The sequence below is a fragment of the Onychomys torridus genome, chromosome 21 (assembly GCF_903995425.1).
Source record: "Onychomys torridus chromosome 21, mOncTor1.1, whole genome shotgun sequence".
In the NCBI taxonomy this organism is placed as follows: domain Eukaryota; kingdom Metazoa; phylum Chordata; class Mammalia; order Rodentia; family Cricetidae; genus Onychomys; species Onychomys torridus.
Genome location: NC_050463.1, coordinates 39,402,906 through 39,426,992, shown reverse-complemented (window position 1 = coordinate 39,426,992; position 24,087 = coordinate 39,402,906). Strand labels below are relative to the sequence as shown.

The 24,087-nt window shown below is 45.5% G+C and overlaps 1 protein-coding gene across 1 annotated transcript; it reads right to left on the bottom strand.

Annotated features, from left to right (window-relative positions):
* Window positions 1-2,962: 2,962 nt before the first annotated feature.
* Window positions 2,963-23,229, bottom strand: Matn3 (matrilin 3). The gene is made up of 8 exons (XM_036171129.1): window positions 22,965-23,229; window positions 17,921-18,487; window positions 14,802-14,927; window positions 12,338-12,463; window positions 10,039-10,164; window positions 7,673-7,798; window positions 5,536-5,646; window positions 2,963-3,475 (listed from the first exon to the last, which is right to left on the bottom strand). The coding sequence occupies exons 1-8, from the start codon at window positions 23,170-23,172 to the stop codon at window positions 3,441-3,443; spliced, it is 1,425 nt and encodes a 474-aa protein (XP_036027022.1). The 5' UTR covers window positions 23,173-23,229; the 3' UTR covers window positions 2,963-3,440.
* Between the last annotated feature and the right edge of the window lie 858 nt (window positions 23,230-24,087).

The following is a 24,087-nucleotide window of genomic DNA, read 5'->3' as shown; positions in this document are numbered from 1 at the left end:
AACTTCCGGTGTGGCTCTCCCGCCGGGCGCCGGTTGTCGTGCGCCTGCGCGGGCGATGGGTTTGCCGAGGAATCCGTGTGGGTCGAGGTTGGCGGGTACCCTCTTGGCTAAGGGCGGGGTTAGCGACCTGCCACCCCAGCGCTCTACACCGGGACAGGCGCGCATCAGGTATCAGTATAAGCTAAAGCATGGAGCGCCTTCCCAAAAGGTCTTGAGAAGTCTGTTGTTTCCTATCTAATCTCCCACCTCATCACCCCGGCCCAATGTCTTTGAAAGGAAAAACCCCTTCTTGCATCTGCTAGGCTGGGCCATCGAACAAATAAATGGCCGTGAAGATGTGCATTTTTGATGATTGCCTTCTCCTTTGAAGGAGGGAACTGGAGAACTCTTGGAAGCAATTTGGGAGTAGGTGCTATTTTATTTTGCTTTGGACTCTGTCTTGGGGTTTCTATTGCTGCAGTAGAATACTATGACCAAAAAGCAAGCTGGGGAGGAAAGGGTTTATTGGATTTACACTTCCACGTTGTAGTCCATCACTGAAGGGAGTCAGGACAGGAACTCACACGGAGCTGATACAGAGGCCATGGAAGAGTGCTGCTTACTGGCTTGCTCCTCATGGCTTGCTCAACTTGCTTTCTTATAGAACTCAGGACCACCAGCCCAGGGATGGCCCCACCCACCATTGGCTGGGCCTTCCCCCATCAGTCCCTAATTAATAAAATGCCTTACAGCCAGATCTTATGGGAGCATTTTTTTTTTCAGTTAATATTTTCTCCTTTCCAATAACTCTAGTTTGTATGTCAGGTTGACATAAGAGTAGGCAGCACAGAACACCTATAACAACTTATGGACCTCAATGGTCCTTATAAAAGGAGTATTATGACCTTTGGGTCATTAAAGCTATACTTGCATTGGAGCGTACCCACTCATTTAAAAATATTTGAGCTGTTGGGCTTTTTTTGTCCAGGAAGCTATTTTTGTATATTTGACTTAATTTTTTTTTTTTTAATACATGTGGCGATCAGAGATCCACATCATGTGCCATTGTCTATACCTCTTCTAAGGCAGGATCTCTCAATAAACGTAGAACTTACAGTTTGGGCTAGACTGTCCGTTCAATGAATTCCAGGATCACTTGCTCCCCACTCCCAATCCTGGGGTTACAGGTGAACCAGAGCTAACCAGGCTTTTAGAGGTGCTGGGGATCCAAATAGAGGTCTTCACATTTGAAGCAAGCACTTTATCCACTGAGCCATCTTCCCATGCCCCCGTTGTCCTTTTTGGAAACCTGAATGCTAACAAAGTCCCCAAATCTAGAAGTTCAAGTAGAGCCACTCCTGCAGCGTTATTTGGTCTCACCAACTTCTTATTATTTGTGGTTTTCCTTTTTTCATAATCTGCAGCTATCAACATTGGTTCATGTAATATAACATGTGATTTACAGAAGTGTTAATTTCCTTACTGGAGTCTTTCCCCACCCGGAGGACACAACCTTTGAAGCCTTTGACTTCAGTCTGTTGTCTCACCACTTGTAGAATTTAAGAGTCCTGGGTGGTTTTGCCTCCCATATGGAGGTTCAAAAAAAAAAAACCAACCTAGAAATATATCTACCATATTATCCAGCCACACCACTATTGGGTACATACCCAGAATCCAAGACACTGTACAATGGAATGCCTGTACATCCACATTTAACACAGCACCATTTACAATAGACAAGTGCTGCAATCAGATTAGGTTCTCATCAATGGATAAAAAGGTGGCATGTATACACACTGAATTATTAGTCAGCCATCAAGAAGATAACATCATTTGCAGCAACGCAGGTGGAACTGGAAATCATGTTAGGTGAAATAAGTCAGAAAGACAAGTACCACATGGTTTCTCTTGTTTGTGGGATGGGGAGGGGGCACAAAAAATAGTAAGGTGAGTTTTAGAGCAGAGGAAGAGAACGGACAGGAGACTACAAGAGTGGAAATGGGAAATAGAGGTGGATGTGATCAAAGTTCATTCGTTATATGTTTGTCTAAAAATGTCACCGTGGGGGCTGGCAAGGTGGCTCAGCAGGGAAAAGGAACCTGCCTCCAAGCCTGAGAACCTGAGTTGGATCCCTGGAACTCACATGGTGAGAGGAGAGAACCAATTTCAAACTTTGTCCTCAGACTTCCACATGTGCACTGTGGCATGGCACGTGAGCACCTATACACCCATAAACACACACACACACACACACACACACACACACACACACACACATCTGTAATTAAGTCTTTCATTGATTTTATTTAGGGACTTCCTTTCCATTTACCCTGGACTGACTGACGTTTTAAGCATCAACAGTGTGAGATTAAATTATTGGAAGAGTATCATCATTTTGTTCTGTTTATCAACTGTTATATATTCAAGAATTACTAATTCAGTACAACACAAACACATCTAATAAAAATAAACATACAAGAATCACCAAAAACTTCAGCCATGACATTAATATAGAAAAATGGGAACTTTTATTATATTAAAAACAATACAGACCAAAACACAAAGTTTAAAGGACTGTTTTATTCCAAAAGTTATAAACTGCACTTAAAAAGTACATGTATTAGGTATATTTTGAGTGAAAAAAAATTAGACTTATTACCGCATTTTTTAAAAAAGATAATATTAGGTCTTGTTGCTTGTTACACTAGTTTTATAAATATGTAATTTTGCCAATTGCATGCTAAAACAAAATTATAGAATTCGGGGGGGGGGTTTCCCCCTTGGCAAAAATCTTAGCACCCTAAGTTTACATCCAGCTCTCGTTAGTTTTCATTTCTATGACATAAATGAATCAAAAGTATCATGTAATTTCACTTAATCTCTGTAAATTATTTTTAGATACATGTATTATAATCCCTTGATTGTAGCTTTAATAATATTTCAGCAAAAAAAAAACCCAAAAGTATTAAACAATTCTATACATATATTCATCTCGGTTTAATTATTTGAAACTTTTTCTGTATAAATATTTCATAAAATTTTCACTCTCAATAGTAAGACTGGCTTGTATTATAAATATGACCAAGAGAAAAGAGTCATAAAGTTTTACGAATATGATCATCTTACTAATAAACGTTTAAAACTTACATGGCTCAATCAGTAGATAACAAAACATCAAACTTTTCACTTTTCATGTCATTAATGATTTCACAGTCACAGCTTAGAGACACTAAAGCTTGCTCTTCATAAGGGTATGCACATTTATTTCCATGAAAAATGATACTGAGTCTCCAGGAAACCCTCATACTGTTTACTGAATAATAGTCAAGCATTTATAATGGCAGATTATTAGCAGGAACATCAGAGATAAAGTGTATTAGAGAATGAGTGTTGAGCATACCAAGCACTCCACATTTCCAGCTGAGAAGTTAGGAGCAGTTTAACGATGCACTTGCCCATATTCAGTTAACCTGCAGCTTCTTCAAAATGTTGTCAAGTGGCTAGATGTTAAGGCCAAAGCAACTTATTTTTACACATTAGAAAACATAAGCACACTTTCAAACACTTCAACACAAAAGAAAATTATGTTCCACTATAAGTGAACAAAACTACTTTCTCATCAATAGCCTAGTCTAAAATTCAGAAATTCAACATGAAATTACACTCCTGCAGAGGTCTTCAAGTATTTCCCATCTAAAATTGAGTTGGAACAACAGCTCTCAGTGGGGAGCAATGCTTATGAAGTCTTGATTAAAGGAATTGTTGAACTGTCTGTTGGTTTGGCTCTCTGGAGATTTTACATTTCTAGGAAATAGACTTCAGTAGATGAGGGAAGAGAAAGGTGTCTTCCGTGTGCGGTGGGGAGAACGGTAATACTAATATGGGAAGATCGAATCTCAGCTAACCACGAACACAATCTAAAGCATGTGAAAGATTGGGAAACTGATTCCTCCTGCCTGGACCCTCCCCTCCTTCAAAGTCTGACTCCTAGGTCATGCCTACCCCAGTCTGAATTCCATTCCTCTGAGGTGTATAAGAATAGAGTTGTTAACTTGAGCGATGCTGAGATTAAAGCTCTATTCCAGAGCTAGTGCTCTGAGTAGTGACTTTGAAATTTTCAAGACAGTGTCATGTTACATTTTGAAAACCATCTCCTGACATCTTGGCTTGCCAAATTGTATAACCATGTGTCGTCTGAGGTTCAACATCTAATAGATCCGCTGATTTTCTCGACATAGGAAGATTTTGAGCTTAGAGTTACTTTAAAATGGGCTGGAGAGATGGCTCAGCAGTAAAGAGCACTGATTGCTCTTCCAGAGGACCAGGGTTCAATTCCCAGCAACCACATGGCAGTTCACAACTGTCTGTAACTCTGGTTTGAGAGGATCTGGCACCTTCACACAGATATACAAAGAGGCAAAACACCAGTGCACATGAAATTAAAATTAAATTTAAAAAGAAAAACGTTACTTTAAGAAATCATAGCTTAGTTGTTCTGTTATGTAATAGCTGGATTTGGGCACAAATATTGCTATTACAAAGCACTAGGGAGCTGAGAAGTGGTGGCACATGCCTTTAATCCCAGCACTTGGGAGGCAGAGACAGGCGAATCTCTATGAGTTCAAGGCCAGCCTGGTCTACAGAATGAGTTCCAGGACAGCCAGAAGTGTTGTTACACTGTTACATGAGAAACCTTGTCTTGAAAAAAAAAAAAAAAAAAAAAAAAAAAAAAAAAAAAAAAGTCTGGAGAGATGGTGCAGAGATTAGGAGCACTGGCTGTTCTTCCAGAGGTCCTGAATTCAATTGCCAGCAACCACATGGTGGCTCACAACCATCTGTAATGAGATCTGGCGCCCTCTTCTGGCCTGCAGGGATACATGCAGGCAGAACAACTGTATATGTAATAAATAAATCTTAAAAGAAAAAAGAACCACTAGGGAAAGAAATATGTCGTTTTTATATTTAAATGTCAAATGAGTAAAAAGGATCTATCATGCCACTGAAAAAGAACTCTGAATTCTCTTCAAGTGCACTGCCATCTCTCAACTTACAGCGACGAATAAGATATTTGGTAGTAGAATATCCTAAAATGTTTGGCTCAGTTGTAGTATCTACGTTGGCTTCTAGAAGACACAGCCATGGCATTAGAATGTTTACTGCTGTACAACTAAAGTGTCAGTCAGAAATTAAAATTTATAAATAAATTTATCAAAGAAGACAGGGTCTGGATTTTAGCATAGTTGGTAAGAGTGCTTGCTCAGCCTGCTGAAGCCCTGGTTTAATCCCCAAGTACCTCATAAAACCAGGCATGCTGGCACACACCTATAATCCCAGCACCTGGGAGCTGGGGCTAGAAGGACCAGAAGTTCATGGTCATCCTCATCTGCAGAGCAGGTTTGAGGCTAGCGTGGTTATATGAGACCCTGTCTCAAAAAGAAGAAGAAGAAGAGGAGGAGGAGGAGGAGGAGGAGGAGGAGGAGGAGGAGGAGGAGGAGGAGGAGGAAGATAGGGAAAGGGGGGAGGAGGAAGAGGAAGAAAACCTTCCAGAAAGGATATGTTTGGTGTTCAGCTTCTGGAGATGAGAGCTGACCTTCTCCTGGAACGCCAGTGTGGCTTCACAGCCACAGGCGTCTTCTACAGAAATGAGGCTCCGTGCTTCCTCAATGTCTGAAGACAACGACAATACACAATACGTTAGAGCTAACCAGAGATAACAACAAAGTGGGGACCGGGGGTGCAGAACACCCGCCTAGCACAAGAGGAAAAACCAATTCACTCCAACATTGCCACTTAGGTAAATGTGTTTTTCAGCGGGTAAAACATCTAAAAGGAACAGAAAAGGGAAAATATTTGCTAAAGTTAATTTTACAGAAAACTATTAGGAAACGTGGGGGAAATGTTGATATTTGTCAAAACTGGGTGACGCTTATGGGAGAGTTCGTTGTATTTTTCTTCATGCTTTTAGCATTGTCAGAGATCAGCCATGATATAAAGTTTCTTCAAGGTGGTTGATGAAGCCAGAGACACAGAAACAAAACAGTTACTGGGAGGCGGTGGCGCACGCCTTTAATCCCAGCACCCAGAAGGCAGAGGCAGGTGGATCTCTGTGAGTTCGAGACCAGCCTGGTCTACAGAGTGAGTTCCAGGACAGCCAGGGTGGTTAACATGGAGAAATCCTGTCTCAAAAAAACAAACCAAAAAAAGGGAAAAAAAGGAAAGACAGAAAAGAAATGAGCCGGTCTTCCTGTCCTACTGGTTCTCTTAGGAATGGACATGAGGACAGTTAGCTATTTGTATAACCAAAATACTTCAAAGATTAAAGCTAGGGAACTCCTGACTTCCTGCAATGGATGGCTATTCTGTTGAATGATTTGAACTGAGAAGTGTAATTTTTACCCTTACATACTTTGAAGCTAAAAATTCAGAGCTATATTGATAGCCAAGCTGGATACCCACAGTGTGTGTGTGTATGTATCTGTGTGTACGTGTGTGTGGTGTGTGTGTGTGTATGTGTGTGTATGTATGTGGTGGGTATGTGTGTGTGTGTGTGTGTGAGATGGGTGTGTGTGCATGTGTGTCTGTACCTGTGTGTGTATGTGTGTATCTATGTGTGTGTGTGTGTGTGTGTGTGTGTGTGTGTGTGTGTGTCTATGTGTGTGTATGTATGTGTAGACCAGGAGTCAAGTGTCTTCTATCACTGGCCCCTTTATATTTTGAGACAGATGCTCTCACTGTACCTGGAGCTCACTGATTGGCCAGAAAGCCCACAGAATTCTGGGATTACAGGCATAGACCCCCCACACCTGACTCTGTAGTGGGTGTCTGGGATCTGAACCCACATCTTTACTTTCCCTTAGCCATCCCCCCAGCCCCTGTCTAATTTGTGAGCAGAGTCCCAGACAGCCCACACTGGCTTGAACTACTGATCCTCCTGCCCATCCCTGGCCATAAATATCTGCCCAAATCAGCCACATGCCAATCATCTCTGTGCAGACCCTAAGACGGACAATCAGTCCAGTGTTCTTCCTTAAAAGATGCTAAGAGCTGTGAAGCCACATGCCCGATGGGATATTCTTACTAAAACATGCCTTAGAAAATTATAGAGCAGGGGTATAGCAAAATTGAAAGTTGAGACAAAGATCCATCCGCGGTAACATAAAAGAAGAATAAAATACTTGGGAAATGTTTTCAAGTATATGACTTGTACACTGAAAATTACAGAACACAGTTCAAAGAAATTAAAGAAGTACACAAGCAGAGACCCACAGTATTGAGTGCACTGGGAGACCGTTAAAGCGGCACAACTCCCCTAAACTGATCTAAGGAGGCCCATCAAAGTCCCCATTGACATTTGGGGGGAAGTTGACAAGTCTCTAGCAGAGGGGGAAACATCGGTCCCTGTCCTGTAAGTGCAGAGCTTTAGGCAGGAAAGGCAGAAATACTCTGGAGATGAACTGTAGCGATCACTGTTCGAAAACGGGGAGTGTAAGTTTGCCATTGTGCATATTTTATCACAATAGCAAAAACAGACTTCGAGACATTAATTAGGAAGAAAGGTGAAAGAAGAGGATGGCATCAAATCACAGGGAGCGGACTACGTGGCTGAAGAGGACAGTAACCTGATATCAAAGGGAAGTGGCTTCCTCCTAGATTTTCCCCTTGAACCGAACCTACATAAAGGGCCAGTCTGCACCTGAACATGTCCTCTTGTCGTCGTTCAAGGTGTAGCCCGGGAAGCAGTCACAGTGGTAGGATGCTGCTCCATCGCTCACACAGATGTGCTGGCAGCCGTGAGTGCCCAGAGCACACTTGTTTCGGACTGACCCAAACCATGCAGGAAAGAAAATGTTTACCCGTTAGACAGAACCGTTACATAGAACACGAAACACAAACTTCAGGAATACAAAGCTTTGTTGGCCCCAGCCAGCACTGAGGATGAAGCCTTCAGCAGCCACCCAGAGCTACACTCAGTGTTCCAGGATAAAGAAATGGCTTCCTTCCCCACCTGGAACACCCTTGGCCTGATCTGTTACCCGGCCCTTCCTTCCCCTTTGCTCTCCTGCAGCTGTCTGAGGGGACGTCTCTTCTCTACTGGATGGCACCGAGTCTTGGTGGTAGCGCAGAGCTTACCTTGGGCATTTCTGAAGCCTATCAAGGCTAAGTATAGATCGTCACCAAAAATAATCGACTAGGAAGGCTGTGGTGGTTCATCTTGACTGAATCTAGAATCACCAGGGCCATGTCTGTGAAGGTGTTTCTAGATCGTGTTAACTGAGGTAAGAGGAGTCACTACAGAAGTGGGTGACACTGTGCCTATAGGCTGGGGTCCAGAACTGAACTAAAAACAGAAGGCTGGCTGAGCACCACCAGCATTCCTGACTCTGGCTCCGACGGGACCGGCTGCCTCAAGCCCCTGCTGCTGTGAATTCCCCGCCATCATGGACTGTGAACAGAACAAACCCTTCTTCCTTCTATAAGTTGCTTTTGTTGGGCATTTTGTCACACCAGGGAGACAATCACTAATATAGACATCACTGTGTGCAGAGCTATGTTTGATGCTACACACACACACACACACATACACACACACACACAAAGGACTATGTATGTTGCCCAAAGACCAACCACTGATACTTTATGATGTGGGACAAAAAACACTAATAGACACTAATGTTCTCTCTCTCTCTCTCTCTCTCTCTCTCTCTCTCTCTCTCTCCCCCCCTCCCTTCCTCCCTCTCTTTCTCATAGAGAAGAAGAAAATAATAATAACTTAATAAGATTAATGATGATCTATTCAATTAAACCCTGAAGTACTTCCCCTTATCACATAAATATTATTTTGGAGATTAAGATGGCTTGCCCAAACTTAAGTAGAGAACAGAGGGAAAAACCACACCGGTCCTGCGTCCAGTGGCCTAGGACAAGTGAAAATTACTTGGTGAGCCCAGAAAGGCCCCTGGGAGACACAGATTCTTTCTCTACCATTACAAGGGCCAAAGCACTATCCTTGTTCCTAGTCTTGTACTGATCATAGTCATCCTGCTTCCGTCTCTGTAGCAGCTGGGATTAGAAGCCACATTTGACCTGATTTCACTTCCTAAAGAGACGAAGAGCCAGACGTGGCGGTACACATGCACTCAATATACAGTCACCCCGGCACTTAGGGTTACTGCAAGGCCAGCCTGGGCTGCAGGAGACTCTGTCTCAAAAAAATAAAATAAAATAAATAAAGGGATCCAGTGACGTGCCATTTCCCTTCATATATCTAGTTCCCCAAGGAAGAGGAGCAGATGGATCAAATCTGAAAAGCACTAAGGTACCAACCTCAGCAGCCCCTCAAGAGCAAGAATGCCTCCAAACGGAGGGCTTTGATGTGTACAAATGCTGCCCTGTTCCACCAGTGAGTTTAAATCAAATTAATGGGGATTAATGGTCCCGGCAGGGGCTCGTTAGCCAAGTCACAAGGCCCTGAGTCACTGAAGATTGATCGGCTAGAACCGGTCAAGAATGTCCCCGCTTCCAACACCTTGGAAGGTCTGTGTGGCTCTAAATCAAGCACTTACAAAGCCTCCTTTGCTAAAAGATTCCAGCTTAAAGATCAACACTACAGAAAAGTCTCGGGCCAAGTTTTAACTGGAAAAAGATCAGTTCAGCCTATCACACCAAATAATTACTGCCCAGCTGACTTCCTCTATTTGCTTAAAATGTCCCCAGTGTACAGGGTTCTAAAATTTTTCCTGGATGGAGACCCCATATATCATTAGCTTTTCTCATATCCCCCATTCCCTACTCATTTCCCAGTAATTTTCTGAAGTGATCTATGTTTGTAAAAGCCAGTGAGCTCACCAACCCCCTGGGCAACTAAATGTGTAAGCTGGGCATGCGTCTAAACGTGTAAGCTAGTCAGATGCCTGAGCCCGAGTCTTTCTGTTTGGTTCCCCCCACCCACACCCACCCCCACCCCCGCAACTGCAAGAACCTCTCTCCTGGTGAATTGCATGTTGATCTTACAACCACAGAAAGAGTCAAACAGGGAAGGGTTTGTTGAATGGACTTTACCTGAACATGTTTTCTTATCTGCATTCAGAGTGTAGCCCTCAAAGCATTCACAGTGATGGGACCCAGCTCTGTCATTCACACAAATGTGCTGGCAGCCATGTGTACCCGAAGCGCATTTGTCCTGAGCTGCCAGACAAAGGTAGGTCCAAGGGTGAAAATTTAAAATTAAAAGTCAAAGAGTCTTTTATTACCCATAGATAGAAATATGCTTTTAAAAAAAAAAAAAACAGCTAGAAATAAATGAGAAGGAAACCGGCTGGAGGCTAGGCAAAGCTGTCGGCATTATTTGCTCTAACTAGAAATTAACAGAGTTAATAAAATCCTTCACACATGATAATTATTCTCCGACATTATACTCAGTTCTTCTTTCAATATCGTCAATGTTGAGTTTTTTATAACCCAAGCATCTCATTAATACTTAATGCATTCCTTTTAGGTTTACAGTACTTATTCCAACCCAGAAATAAACCAGCCAGTTATGCACCTAATTGCACTAGATCCAGGGGAAAGGGGGGATTAGAGTTTAGAGAAATTCTATTTTAGTATTCGTTTCATAAATAAGGTAAAAGAGTCCCAGAAGGCCAACTAATTTAGGGCAGGTACATTTATTCAATGTACTTCCCTGTGAGAGCTAGAAGAATAGACAACAGCTAGGTAGGTAGATAAATAGATAATACGTACAGAAAGACAAATATACAGTAGACAAGCATATTTGGGTTTTTTTGTTTGTTTTTTGTTTTTGAGACAGGGTCTTATTCTGTAGCCAAGGCTAGTGTGAAATCTGGATGCTGAAATGCAGATATGGATCACCACACCCAGAAAGAAGGGAAGAGGCTTGTATTGACATACTTTAAACTAGTGTGGTGGGGGGAAATTGAGACAAAACAGACCTGGAATTTGCAGTGACCCTCCTGCCTCTGCCACCCAAGTGCTGGGGTTATATCCAGGAGCTACCATACCCAGCTTTAATCTATTTTTTTTTAACTTTTAAATTTTTACTTTCAAGGCAAGTTCAGGCTTTTGAAAAACTTATTTCCTCTATTCCCAGATGCTAACAATTTAGATAATCTATTGTGATAACCAAAAGCATCAATACAGCATGATTTCTTAATCTCCACTCAACATTCCTATTTTCCCCATTCTTCTCCTAATGTCCATTGTCTGGTCCAGGATCCAATCCAAGATCGCACATGCTATGAAGTCATCCTATTCTGAGACCTTTCATGAGTCCTACCTTTGCTTTTACGACTTTGACACAATTGAGAAGTACTGGAAAACATTGTGGACTAAGACTCTCTTCCTTTGGATCTGCCTGAGGTTTCCTCATCGTTCTAAATTTTTAGCAATAATATGCCAAATGTGCTGCCACATCACATGAGACTGTCAGGGATGGAGGGAGCAGGCTCAATCCAGATGGTGTCTCAAAAAGACAGGGGATGTGAGAAGAGCAGACGGCTCCTGAGGCTGCTCAAACATACCCGAGTCTCTAATATACTGGATGCACATAATGGGATTCCAGCACACCAGAGACAGACACACAGAACGGCACCAAGCCCGGGGCGTCGCCTGCCTCCTGCCCTTTGTCCACAGACACACTCCCGGGACACGCTGTCCCCCATGTACACCCTCACATGACTCGGTTGCAAGCCATTCAGGATCACTGGATAATAGCACAATGTATCGTTAGCTGATTGGATGATATATGTGTATATGTGCCAGTGAACTTCGGCATTAAACTAGATCTGCATCCCACACCATGTCCAGAGTCTGTTTCCCAGGTAACTCATCATGACTCTGCAGCCCTCACCCACCAAACTGCCAGAGCAATGCCCCGTGAGTGAGGGCATGTCTAGTGATGTGAACGTTGATCTCTCTTTACTTGATAAGGTATCCACCAGGTTCCCCACTACAGAGTCAGTCTCTCTCTCTCTCTCTCTCTCTCTCTCTCTCTCTCTCTCTCTCTCTCTGATTTCTCAGATAGAATTTAGAAACAGAAAATCCAACTGGGCAGAGGCGGTGCACACCTTTAATCTCTGAGTTCAAGGCCAGTCTGGTCTACAGAGAGAGTTCCAGGACAACCAGGGCTACACAGAGAAACCCTGTCTAAAAAAAAGAAAGAAAAGAAAGAAAGAAAGAAAGAAAGAAAGAAAGAAAGAAAGAAAGAAAGGAAGGAAGGAAGGAAGGAAGGAAGGAAAGAAGGAAGGAAGGAAGGAAAGCAGAGAAGAGAAGAGAAAAAGAGAAGAAAAGAAAAGAAAGAGAAAATCCTCAGGTTGGCAAAAGTGGATCACAGCCCACTCACCTGCACAAGTTGTCCTGTCTGCATTCAAGGTGTAACCTTCATAGCACTCGCAGTGGTGGGAGCCATTTCTGTCATTCACACAGATCTGTTCACACCCATGAGTGCCGAGGGCACACTTGTCAATAGCTGTCAGAAGATAAGCATGGAAAATGTGACACATGGACACACACACACACACACACACACACACACACACACACACACACACTAACAGAGGGAGTGGACACAGACACTGATGGAATTAGGATCCTACTCTCTGGCCCTGTTCCTTCAACAGACCAACTGATACATACACCCCTTCCTTCTTTGCATCTCGATTTCCTTATCTAGGAAATTAGCCATTTGAACTAAATGGTGTCTGTTTCCATCACCAAAACTCTCCTAGGACTAAAGAGAAAAAAATCTAATTCCTATTTCTTCGTTGACTCTGTGTGGTTTAGGTACCACTGAGCATGGCCTTCAGGATTCTCTCTACGTCTAGTGTCCATGAGTGTGGACAGTCATAGGAACTGGGATGCTTGGCTCTAATGAAATGAAACCCAGGAAAAATGTCAAATCTCCTAAAGGATCAAGAGCTTTGGATCCTGGGGGAAAGTCGACTCACTGGCTAAGAAGACTTCCAAAGGACCCAAGTTCAATTCCCAGCATAGACAGCAGCTCACAACTGTCTATAACTCCAGTACCAAGGGACCCAGTGCCCTCTTCTGGTCTCTGCAGACACTGCATGAACATGATGTATGTGCATTCCTGGGTCTGTTTCTATGTGTGTAACATTCAAATAAATGTATAAATTAACATAAATTTAAAAAAATAAAAGGTGATGGTTGTGAATACCTTTAATCCCAACACTTGGGAGGCAGAGGCAGGCAGATCTCTGTGAGTTCAAGGCTAGCTTGGTCTACAAAGTGAGTTCCTTGGCAGCCAGGGGCTACACAGAGAAACCTTGTCTCAAAAAATCAAAAAATAAAATAAAATAAAGGAAAAATTTTGAAGAGTCTTGGATCTCTTATTACTCATCATTCCTTTTATTAGTGTTTTCGTTTCGTTTTATTTTTTGAGACAGGGTTTCTCTGTGTTGTTTTGGTGCCTGTCCTGGATCTCGCTCTGTAGATCAGGCTGGCCTCGAACTCACAGTGATCCATCTGGCTCTGCCTCCCGAGTGCTGGGATTAAAGTTGTGTATGTTTTCTTTAAGAGCAGTAACAAAGAAAAGAACAAGAGCAGTAAGGACCTTAAGTCAGCACAGAGAACTTGCACATCCACATTGACAGCTGCACTATTCACAGAAGCCAGGAAACGGAACAAGATTAACTGTCCATCAGCAGACGGGTAGATAAAGACAACGTGGTACAGATACACAATGGGATCCTACACAGAGGTCAAGAAAACTGAAATCATGACTTTTGCAGGCAAATGGATGTAGCTGGAAATGACTAGGTTAAGCAAGAGAAAAAAAAAAGATTCAGAAAGATGCCGCATGCTTTTTCCCATATGAGGAATCTGCTAAAACTGGATGTGTGTGTTTGTACATCACGGAACTAGAAAGGGGTTCACGGGAGAAAAGGAAGAGACCTTAGGGAAGCGAGAGACAGAGAGAGGGTAATTCAGTAGCTGTACTAGGGAAACAGAAAGGGTGTTAAACCGGGGGAAGGAGGGGTCAGAGTGGGGGGAGGGGGTCCAAAGTGGGGGGAGGGGCACTGGGGAAGGCAGCAGGGAGGGAAAGATAAGAACAAAGTATTATGACACACACATATGAAGACGCCATGATAAAAAATATTTGCCCACCAACCTAAAATATTAATTTTTAGAAAAGGAAGGACCGAAGAGACAGCCCAGTGTTTGTGGGGACGCACTGCTTTGGCCCAGAATCTAGCTTTGATTCCGACCAGCACAGTCACCTGTAACTCCAGCTCCTGGGGGATCTCTGACACCTCCTCGGGGACAGGCACTCACAGGACATGCCCACACACAGACACAAACATAATTTAAATGTTATGATTTATTTTGTCTATTGATTCACTTATTTTGGTTTGGGTTTCTGGTTTTTTGAGACAGGGTCTCTCTGTGTAGCCCTAGCTGTCCGGAACTCACTCTGTTGATCAGGATGGCCTTGGACTCAAAGATCTACCTGCCTCTGCCTCCCAAGTGCTGGGATTAAAGGCCAGCACCACCCAGCTTAATTCTTTTCTTTTAAGAATAGTACCAAACCGGGTGGTGGTGGCGCACACCTTTAGTCCTAGCACTCGGGAGGCTGAGCCAGGCGGATCTCTGTGAGTTCGAGGCCAGCCTGTGCTAGGCTGCCCTGAATAGGTTCTCACTTTTCTCTCATGTTCTGTATCAAGGAAAACTGCTGAATAGCACTAAACCCACCAGAAAGCACTTGAGAGAAAAAATGTTGAGGTCAAAGTCTAAGAAAAACCCCACCCCTGAAGAAGAGGTGTCAAATAGCCCCTACCCAGCCTCACCTGAGCATGTTTTCCGGTCGGCATTCAAAGTGTACCCTTGGCTGCACTCACAGTGGTGCCTGCCATCCCCATCACTGATGCACACGTGCTGACACTGGTGTGTGCCCAGCACACACGGGTCCAGAGCTGGGCAAAGAACACACACAGTGATCACATCATGATACCTAAGAACCCTTTTAGACACTTCCTTCCGTTCCAAAAGACACTGCTTCCAGGTTTCTTTCTGACTCCATGTTGACTTCACTGTTTAAAAATGAGTGGGGGAGGGGCTGCTTTCCGCCTCTGCTTTAACTAAATATTTGATTTGAGATGTTGCAAATCTAGACATAGAGATCTTGCTATACCATCTCTCAAAAGAGAAAGGGAAATTCTGAATCTGGAGTTGCTGGAATCAAACATTTCCACTGGTCAGGCAACTTGATTTTTTTATTTGGCCAAATGGTGTACCCACAAAACAGATAATCTTGCCTCTCGACCCTAAGAGTTGTGGAGAATAATAAGGTACTGTCAAGAGTGCCATGAGCTAGTGGGCCCAGGGTAGCTGAAACCTTGTTTGCAACAGTTCCACATTTTGTGCCTAAAGGGAACTGGACCACAAGCACGCCTATCAGCCTGGAACCGACTCCCACTTGGGCAGTGAGCATGCAAACAGTGCACGGCCATCCAGCCAAGAGCCTCCTCCTCCTGTGTGCCCATCACATGTCCAAGGCCCAGGTATCGACTTGGGTTCTCAGTAGCTCAGCAGCTGCAAAGACGATGATGGGTTCAAATTATAAATACAAAGAGATAAAAAGAAAAGCATGAGATGACATCAGCTAAGTCGTATCTCCACCTTTTTTTGCTCCTGGAAACATTTATATCTCATTGGAATGACACCCCCCCTCGACACACACACACCCAGTGACGTGTTTTAAAAGATGAATCAATGAATTTAGTCATTTCTACAAAACCAAGGCCTGTTAGAGGAGACCAGCACTCCTGTAGCTGGTAACCCAGCCTCCAGTGCCCTTGGCAACAGGACAAGGCTAATATTTTCCCAAGGAGTGCCTTTCGTGCAATGATCGTTACAGCCCGTTGACTACAACAAGCTGCCCCTCAGTCGTTTTTTTCCAGAGAGGACATCCCCCTGCACCACCACTCCCCCCCACACCCTCCCCTGCCACCCCCAGAACAAGCCAGTCTTTTGTAAGAGAGGAAAAAGATTGCCACTCACCACTATTACTTTACAGCCTTGGAGCCCACCCCCAGTTGCTAACTTTAAGACCCAACTGTAGCCACAGACCAGAGCCCTGACGGAAGAGCTCTCACCCACAGCTCGAGGGGGTTTTCTGGGGAAAAGAAAGAAAGCCACTTTCTTTCTAGAACCTACTAAATGCCAAGTAGTTGCCATCATAGCCAGTGGTGTCTTGTGAAAGCCCAGTGTCCTGGAATATGGAAGACAAGGGGATCTCAGCCAGGTCTGGCTGAGATGAGGCCAAGATTTCATCTACCATTTCCCGACCAACTGATGATCCTGGGTTCCACATTCGTTTAGATATAAAGTCTCATTGATACTTGCAACTGGAATCACTGGCTCACTTGCTTGTCTTTTCCACCGACTCCATAATGGTATCTGAAGGCTGGGAGGAGCTACCTTCGACTTGGTATGTGGTGGTCAACATGAATAGACACAGAATGAACCTGACACGAAGTGTCTACATTTAAGAATTCACCTAAATTGGAACAATGTCCATACTCACTTCAACCATTCCACAGAGGCTTTCAAACAAACGTCTCCAAATGATTTTTCTAAAAATGTGAGTCCCTCAAACCATAATTCTATATTTCTAAAGTTTTTTATAGCTTTTTTTTTTTTTTTTTTGCCAGAGCTGAGGACCGAACCCAGAGCCTTGCGCTTGCTAGGCAAGCGCTCTACCTACTGAGCTAAATCCCCAACCCCCTAAAGCTTTTTATAGCTTTCTGTTTTATTTTTATTTTTAATGACATGGTCTCAAGTAACCCAGGCTGACCTCAAACTCAGGATGTAGCTGAGGCTAGCCTTTAACTACCTCTCAAGTGCTGGGGTTACAGCCATTACCATCACACCCAGCTCACATTCTGATCAGGAAAACAAAAACAAAAAATACAAAACAAAAACTTCCATATTTATGTCGTTGCATCTGATTAATTCATGGGGGAAAAAAACTCTAATAAAATTAGCATGTTCATATTCAAACCTCATCTGAAAGGAAGGATAGAAGATTAACAGAATGATTTGTTTTTAATCTGTTTCTTGCGTCTAAGTGAATCAGAAAGCCGAGCCCTCCTCGTCTCTAATCCAATTATTCCACCAAAGAATAAGCAAGAGAGAGAGTCGAATCTGAAAATGAGCTTTCATTACATGCCCATGGACAGTGACGTTGGGATACAGCCACTGATCCTCCCAGAGGCAGACGCCACTCCAGCTTCTCCGGGAGAACAAGAGAGGCACTGTTAAATCTAGAGATGTAAAGCGAAAGAAAACATTTGGAGGCGAGGGAAGGAATGTTAACTGTGGAGAAGAGGGGACTGAAGAGATGTCTTGAGTTTGGGTGTTTGGGGTTTGGGTTTTATTTCTGACCCCCATCAGGGAGCAGCGGGATTGTTTATTCTGGTTATTTCCAGAACTTAACATGTCTAATGCAAACATGAAGGTTTTATGAGCAAACCAAGTTACATATAGTGCAGCCTTGTACTTCTAAACCAACACCATGTGTTTAGGTTGGTTTAAAAAAAAAAAAAAAAGCATGGCATGTGTTTAATTCTTCCATAAAATTTCCATCTCCTCCCCCAAAAAATTAATATACTGCTTTTTCCAGGGGTCTGGAACATTGGCTCAGCAGTTAAGAGCACATACTTCTCTTGCAGAAGAAGGCCCAAGTTTGGTTCCCATTGGCCATCTGGGGTGGCTTATAACTGCCTACAACTCCAGCTCCAGGGGATTTGAGGCTTCTAGCCTCATCTACTACCCACACTCATGTGCACATACCCACACACATATACATAACTTAAAAAACAAATCTTTAAAAGCCAATTTCCAAGTACACAGTGCATGAATTATAATATCCTTGCTACTTGGAAGCTAAGACTTACCAACTTACCACAGAAAGTTTCCTGGAATCTAGCAGAGAGCTTCTCAATGACTCCATAGGTCTCCACATAGAACACATGCTCCTGCAGGGGCCTGCTAGCCATCATCTTGAGGGACTCCATATCGGCCCGGTCCACACCCACAGCATACAGCTCAATGCCAGATGCCCGGGCCCGGGCAGCCACCTCATTCACTTCATCCTGGGGTCTCCCATCAGTCACAATAATAGCTACCTTGGGAATGTTAGACATGGGGCCCCGGGCTCCTGCCTCCACAGTGAAGGCTTCCTCCATCGCTGTCTGGATAGCCAGCCCCGACATCGTGCCTGTGGACAAGGGTGTGATCCGAGCCACGGCCTGTTTCAGGGCCTGCTTGTCTGAGTAGGTGTTGAGCTGGAACTCTATCTTTACAGTGCTGGCATAATTCACCACAGCCACCCTGGTGTCGGCTGCCCCGATGTCCAGAGTGTCAATGATGCGGGACACAAAGGTCTTCACTTTGGTGAATTCCAGAGGCCGGACGCTACGAGAACTATCAATGATAAACACCAAGTCCAGAGGCCGGCTCTTGCAAACACCTGCAAGGAAGGGTGTGGGCAACACAAAGCTAAGCAGAGGTCAGACCACAATCAGAAATGCAGCAGCTCTCACTCCCAGAGAACTCTGGGATTCTGGGAAGCCAGGCCTGGCAGCATCCCCCAATCCCAGCAATGCCATAGCCTGCTCCCTTCCAGAGGCCGTCCTTGCTCTAAGCATTGAGTATACCCAGGCCTTCGGAATCCCCTAGTGAGAATGCACATGGAAATGTGACTCTTCCCAACATTTTGCTTGGAGACTTATCCCGCTATTTAAAGTTCTGTTCCTGAGAGTTTTTGTAACTCCTGGTACTGAGGGGATCCCGGCCTTTCCTTGGCACTTGGCTGAGACAATGACTTCATCTAACACACATCTACTGCACTTCCATCTTCGGGAGTGTATCTGGTTTTAAGGATCAGCGATCATGACCTGGTACCTCTCCTACTCGCCCAGACTCTCTTGGCTACTTCCCTCTGTGTTTCTTTCATTCGTCACTTGCCTATACATCTGCCACAATGGCAGAGAAGAAGGGTCCTCACCTACAAAGCTCTTAGATCCTTCCTTGCGCCCTCCAGTAACTCCACGCGTGCTCATTACCACTTACTCTTTCCTGGTTTTCATTGCTTCCTCCAACCCGATTTGCACAGCCCTCCCTTGTCCCCCAAGTCCAAACCACTGTCAGGACTAGCTGGGGGAGAATCCAGTGATCACATCTCTTTTCCAATCCATTCTCCACTTCCAACTAACATACACAAGCATGTGTACACACACACACACACACACACACACACACACACACACACACCACAGCCCTAGATGGAAATGAGGTCCTCAGGAGGTGTCTGTCACGGCTCCTCCTTTCCTAATAAAAGGACAGATTGATGCTATTTGCTCAGTCAGTGTGCAGATCCAAAACAAATTCTTAGCACTGAGTGCTGGAGCCAGCTGTCGTCAAAGCACATAGGAGGCTAAGGAAGAGGAAGGCAAGTTCAAGATCCACAGCGAGGTACTCTCAGAAAAACAAGAGAAATATGTTTTTGAAAAACAAATCGTTTAGACTAAGTCAGTTCTAAGAGGAAAGACTGGAATAGGGAGCTTTGCCTCTGTCATGGTTGGGTTTTATTTGTTGTTTCGTTTTTGAGGGCTGGAGATCAGGCCTGGAACCTTGTGTGTACTAAGCAAGTATCTACTACCGAGCTACATCCCCATCCTTTTGGTTATTTATTTATCTGTCTGTCTGTCTATCTAGTTATTGTTTCTTTGAGAGAGGATCTCCTGTAGCCTCGGTTGGCCTCTCTAACTCACTACATAGCCAAGGATGACCTTGAGGACACTGTCCTTCTGCCTCTGCTTTCCAAGTGCCTAAGATTACAGGCATGTACCACCACACACAGCCTTGCAGCTTTGTTTTCCAAAATTGGAATTTTAACCTCTTGATTTTATCTTATCATCTGGATGCACTCCGTTAATAAAACAACACCCTATTTTGAAAGACACTGTAGGCGTCCCTGAATGGTAACACACACGGATGCTGTGAACTGGGCAGCACAGAGGTTGCATCACACACATCTGGTGGAAGTTTGGGAGGAGCAAACCCTGAAAAGCACTGGGGTTAGCCTGGCCTCCATGACTCCAAGGCCTTTCCAGTACACGGCAGCTGCTCCCACTGAGGCAATGTTTTCCACCACAAAAATTAACATCATCTCATGTGCCCAGCCAGTGTCTGCATGTTGACTTTGAGTCACCACCCCAAAGATGCTGTATGTCATGTATTTGGTTAAGTTGAGAGAAATTACACGTATTTTTTTTTAAGCAACTCCACAATTTCCTCCAAGATTTCCAGGGATCAAGAGCAAGGAAGAGGACCTGTGTCAGAAATCTTACCTGGACACAGGTCTGTACATTTTTGCACCTACTAGAGTGGAAGGAAAAAGCACCATGGTGCAAGCCTGTAACTCAACACTTACACCCAAGTGGGTGTCTCTCCAAACCAGTGGCTTTTTAATAACTCAACATGCCTCATTTTACCTTTCTCCATTTGGTTTTTCTGAACTTAATCCTCCATGGGGGCGAGGGGAGGTGAAAGCTCTGAGGTGTAATGGGTAGAATAATAACACCCCCAGAATATGCTCCGGTCCTTATTCCAGGGACTGGTACATATGCTGCTAAGCATGGCAAGAGACTGCAGCTGTGATTGGAGGCCTTTGGATGGGGAGGTACCCTAGATTTTTCAGATGGCTTCAATAGAATTGCAAAGGTCCCTAAAAGGGGTTCACTGCCCAGTGACCAAGGTGCGAGATGGGCTCTAGCTGCTGTTGCTCGGTTTTGAAGAGGGAGGCCAAGGCAGAGCCAAGGACTGCAGTAGCCTCTGAGAGGCTGGCAAGGCTGGCAAGGCTGGCAAGCACTTCTCCCTGGTACCTACCTCCCCACAGGACAGGGATGCAGCCCTGCCAACACCTTGGTATTTGCCTAGGGAGAACAGCGTCAGCCTCCAACCTACAGAACTATAAGATAGTACTTTGTATTGAGTTAAGCCACTACATGTATAGTTACTTGTTTTGAAGGCAACAGAAAAGTAATACAGGAACCTTGGCCAGGGGGGCATCAATGAATTCCATAACCATGCAGCGCTTTTCTTATCCCTACTCCCTCAGCAAAGGTACAAACTGTTTTTGAATCTCACTCCTACTTATTACATCAGCAGTTTGACTCTCAAGAAAAAAAAAAGTGGGGCTGGGAGTGTAACTCAGGTGGAAGGGTGTTTGCCTGGCCCTGGGTTCAAGTCCGAGTACCACAGAAACAGAGTGAGGTGGTACGTGCCTGTAGCCTGTAATCCCAGCATAAATTCAAGGTCATCCTTGGCTACATAGTGAGTTTGAGGCCAGCCTGGGTTACATAAGACAGAGGGGGAGAGAGAGGAGGGAAGGGAGGAAGAGGGGTGGGGAGACGCCACAATTTTGCCCATCTTTGCCAGTCTGGTCAGCAGTAAAAGCCAACAGTAAAGCTTACCAGTTCCTGGTTGTTAGAGTGATTTGGAGGAGTAGAATGTGGTGATTATCAAGGGATGGCTGCCCAAGATCAGGGTTGGAGGTCAGGCTGTGAAGGACCATGGTCACTGAGTGCAAAATCTAGCCTCCTCTCCCAGTCCTATCCCCCAAGGAGGAGAGTAGAGGTAAAGTTCATTTCCAGAGAAAAGGTTTTCCCCTCGACCCCAGCCTGGAGCCACCAGCCAGTTCAACTTAACCCCCATGAGCCCTGCTTGCCCCCACCTAAGTGGCAATGAATGTTCTTCCCATTCTAAATTTGGAATTTCAAGTCACGGATGATGGAAGAGTTTCCTGAGCCAATTCTCAGCATGTCCAGCAAGTCACAGGAGGGGACAGACCATTCAAATCAGCCTGACAGCATCCCTGGCCAGATGAGCCTGGCCACCTAGAACATGATTTGCCACAGTCTCTTTCAAGCCAAGACCAGACAGGCTAGAGTCGGATATTTGGGTAAGGAAAAGACAACCTTCTGTAAGGGGTGTAGAGAGCACGCTGTACAGTAGAAGGAGCCCTTGTTTGACTTCTTAGGACTCTGTGTTTCAGTAGGGGACTTGATGCTAATTCTGGGTCATTTCACTATGCTAAGCCTTGGGGACCCTCTATGTGTTGTGAGGGGTCATGAAAGGATGCCTATCAGCTTCACTGAGCTTTGTAGACCTCCTCTGCTCAGAGCAAAATTAGTGGACAAAGGGGAAAACGGAATTGTTCATTATAGACCAGACCTGCCTGGGTCTTTGGCGATTTGACAGAGCATGGGTTGGGGTGGTGGGAGGTGGGGGGCAGTCAGCTTGAGTAGAATTACTCAGTCGTGGGCAGAACTGTGTATAACACCAATATAGTTACAGGACATGACAGTTTGGTCTTCCTTCCTAGACCCACCCCACCACCCCCCTTCCCCATCCTCCACTAAGCCATCCCTTCTTCCAGATCTTGGGTTCTTCCTAGACCCTTTCTTCCGTAGGGAGAAAGGCACACACAGTGAATGCAAAAATAGATGGCGATTTCCAGATAACTACAAACAGGGTGCCAAGAAGGGTTTGCTCTCCCTAACCAAGAGATCCGAGCCAGGTAGAGCTGGGAGCCCCCATCTTATTCCCTGGCTGGAGCTCCTGCAGGTGCGCGATGCCCCCTTCCCAAATCACAAGTTAGTCTGAACTTCGGGATACCAGATGCTATCATGGTCGTGCGCGTGATATTACACCCCCCAACCCTTACCCCCGCCCCTTGGCTGTCGGATCCTTAGTTTCTACGCAGGATTGCCGGGAGAAGGATGCCCCCTTCAGCATCCCGCTTGCAGGCTGGGATGAAGGAACGAACATTCGGTGGCTGTGGTACGCTGCCTACGTTCGGGGGTCCCCGCCCCTCTTCCCACCTCCAGCCGGGGCTACTTCTCCCTCTCCTGCCAAGCGATCCCCAGTCCGCCCTACTGTACCTGCACCGCGGGCCCCGGAATAAGGCGTGCGGGCGGGAGACGCCGGAGCAGGAAGATGCCCGGGGCTGCCCCCGGGGACACGTGTCCCCAGCCGGCGGACGCTCGCCCGGGCCAAAGGTCCAGGAGCGGCAGGGGGCGGCAGCAGCAGCAGCGGCCAGAGCAGCAGCAGAAGTCCCGGGAGGTGGCGAGCGGGGGCTGGGAGCAACATGACGGGGTAGGCGACCAGCCGGGGTCTGTGAGCCGCGAGATGGCTGGGGCATGCAAGGTCAGGCGCCGGCGTGAGGCCCGCACTTGGGCAGCCAATTTAAAGGTCCCGCTCATGAGGCTCCGCCCCGCCCCGCCCCCTGGAGGGCCAAGCCACCCCGGCCCTGGAGCCACCCAAGGCCAACAAGAAGCCCTGTCTGCGCATTCCAGTGGCCGGGGCGGAATGTCTGGGGCTAGGCGGCCAGCGGCACGGTGGTCCCCGCCCGCCTAGTCCGGTGGGCTCGGCTGGGTGCCTCCTGGATGATTGCCTCCTTGTAAAACCCGACTGGGGTTGGGGGGACGCCTGCTCCACCCTCTTGTGCCAGCCAGGTCTGTGCCCCGGGTCCTATTCGACAAACCCCTGGGTGCTGTGCCCGCTCAGCTTGCAGGTGAGCCTGACTCCCGACTGAGAGCTAGAGTCACACACAACACACCTTTCTCCAGCCAAGAAAAGTCAAATTTTGCTGTTATTTTTTCCCCCCTTCAGGAAAGGCCTCACAGATTCTATTCATCATGAATAGGATGCTTTCTTCCCAGTTTCAATATATCTGTAAACATTTGAACTTATAGCTCCCAGGAATAGTAAATCAAACAGACCCTTCCCCCCAGAGAGCCTCCGGTTTACTGGAAGAACACTCTGTCTTCTACACCCGCTTCCTCTCTGGAACAGTAACCAGCAGGCGGCATGGAGCTGGAAACTGTTCAGGGGACCCTCAACTCCCTGCAACAGAGAAGATGCACAGATGGTGTGGTGCTCTAAGGGGAAGTGGTGGGTTAGAAAAGTGGCCCCGTGTGAGCAGGAAGGCTTCTAAAAGCAGGGGAGGAGGGATGACCCGGGTCTTCAGACACGGCAGTGAGGTGAATTGGGTCCTAATAGACC

What these genes read in the sequence shown, in the direction of transcription:
- Matn3 (XM_036171129.1), bottom strand. Translation starts at nt 23,172, where the DNA reads ATGTTGCTCCCAGCCCCCGCTCGCCACCTCCCGGGACTTCTGCTGCTG. An exon ending in ATTCCAGGAAACTTTCTGTG is followed by an intron (nt 14,928 to 17,920) that starts GTAAGTTGGTAA and finishes TTCTTTGCCCAG; the next exon opens with CTCTGGACCCGTGTGTGCTG. An exon ending in AGATAAGAAAACATGTTCAG is followed by an intron (nt 7,799 to 10,038) that starts GTAAAGTCCATT and finishes GGTTTGGGTCAG; the next exon opens with TCCGAAACAAGTGTGCTCTG.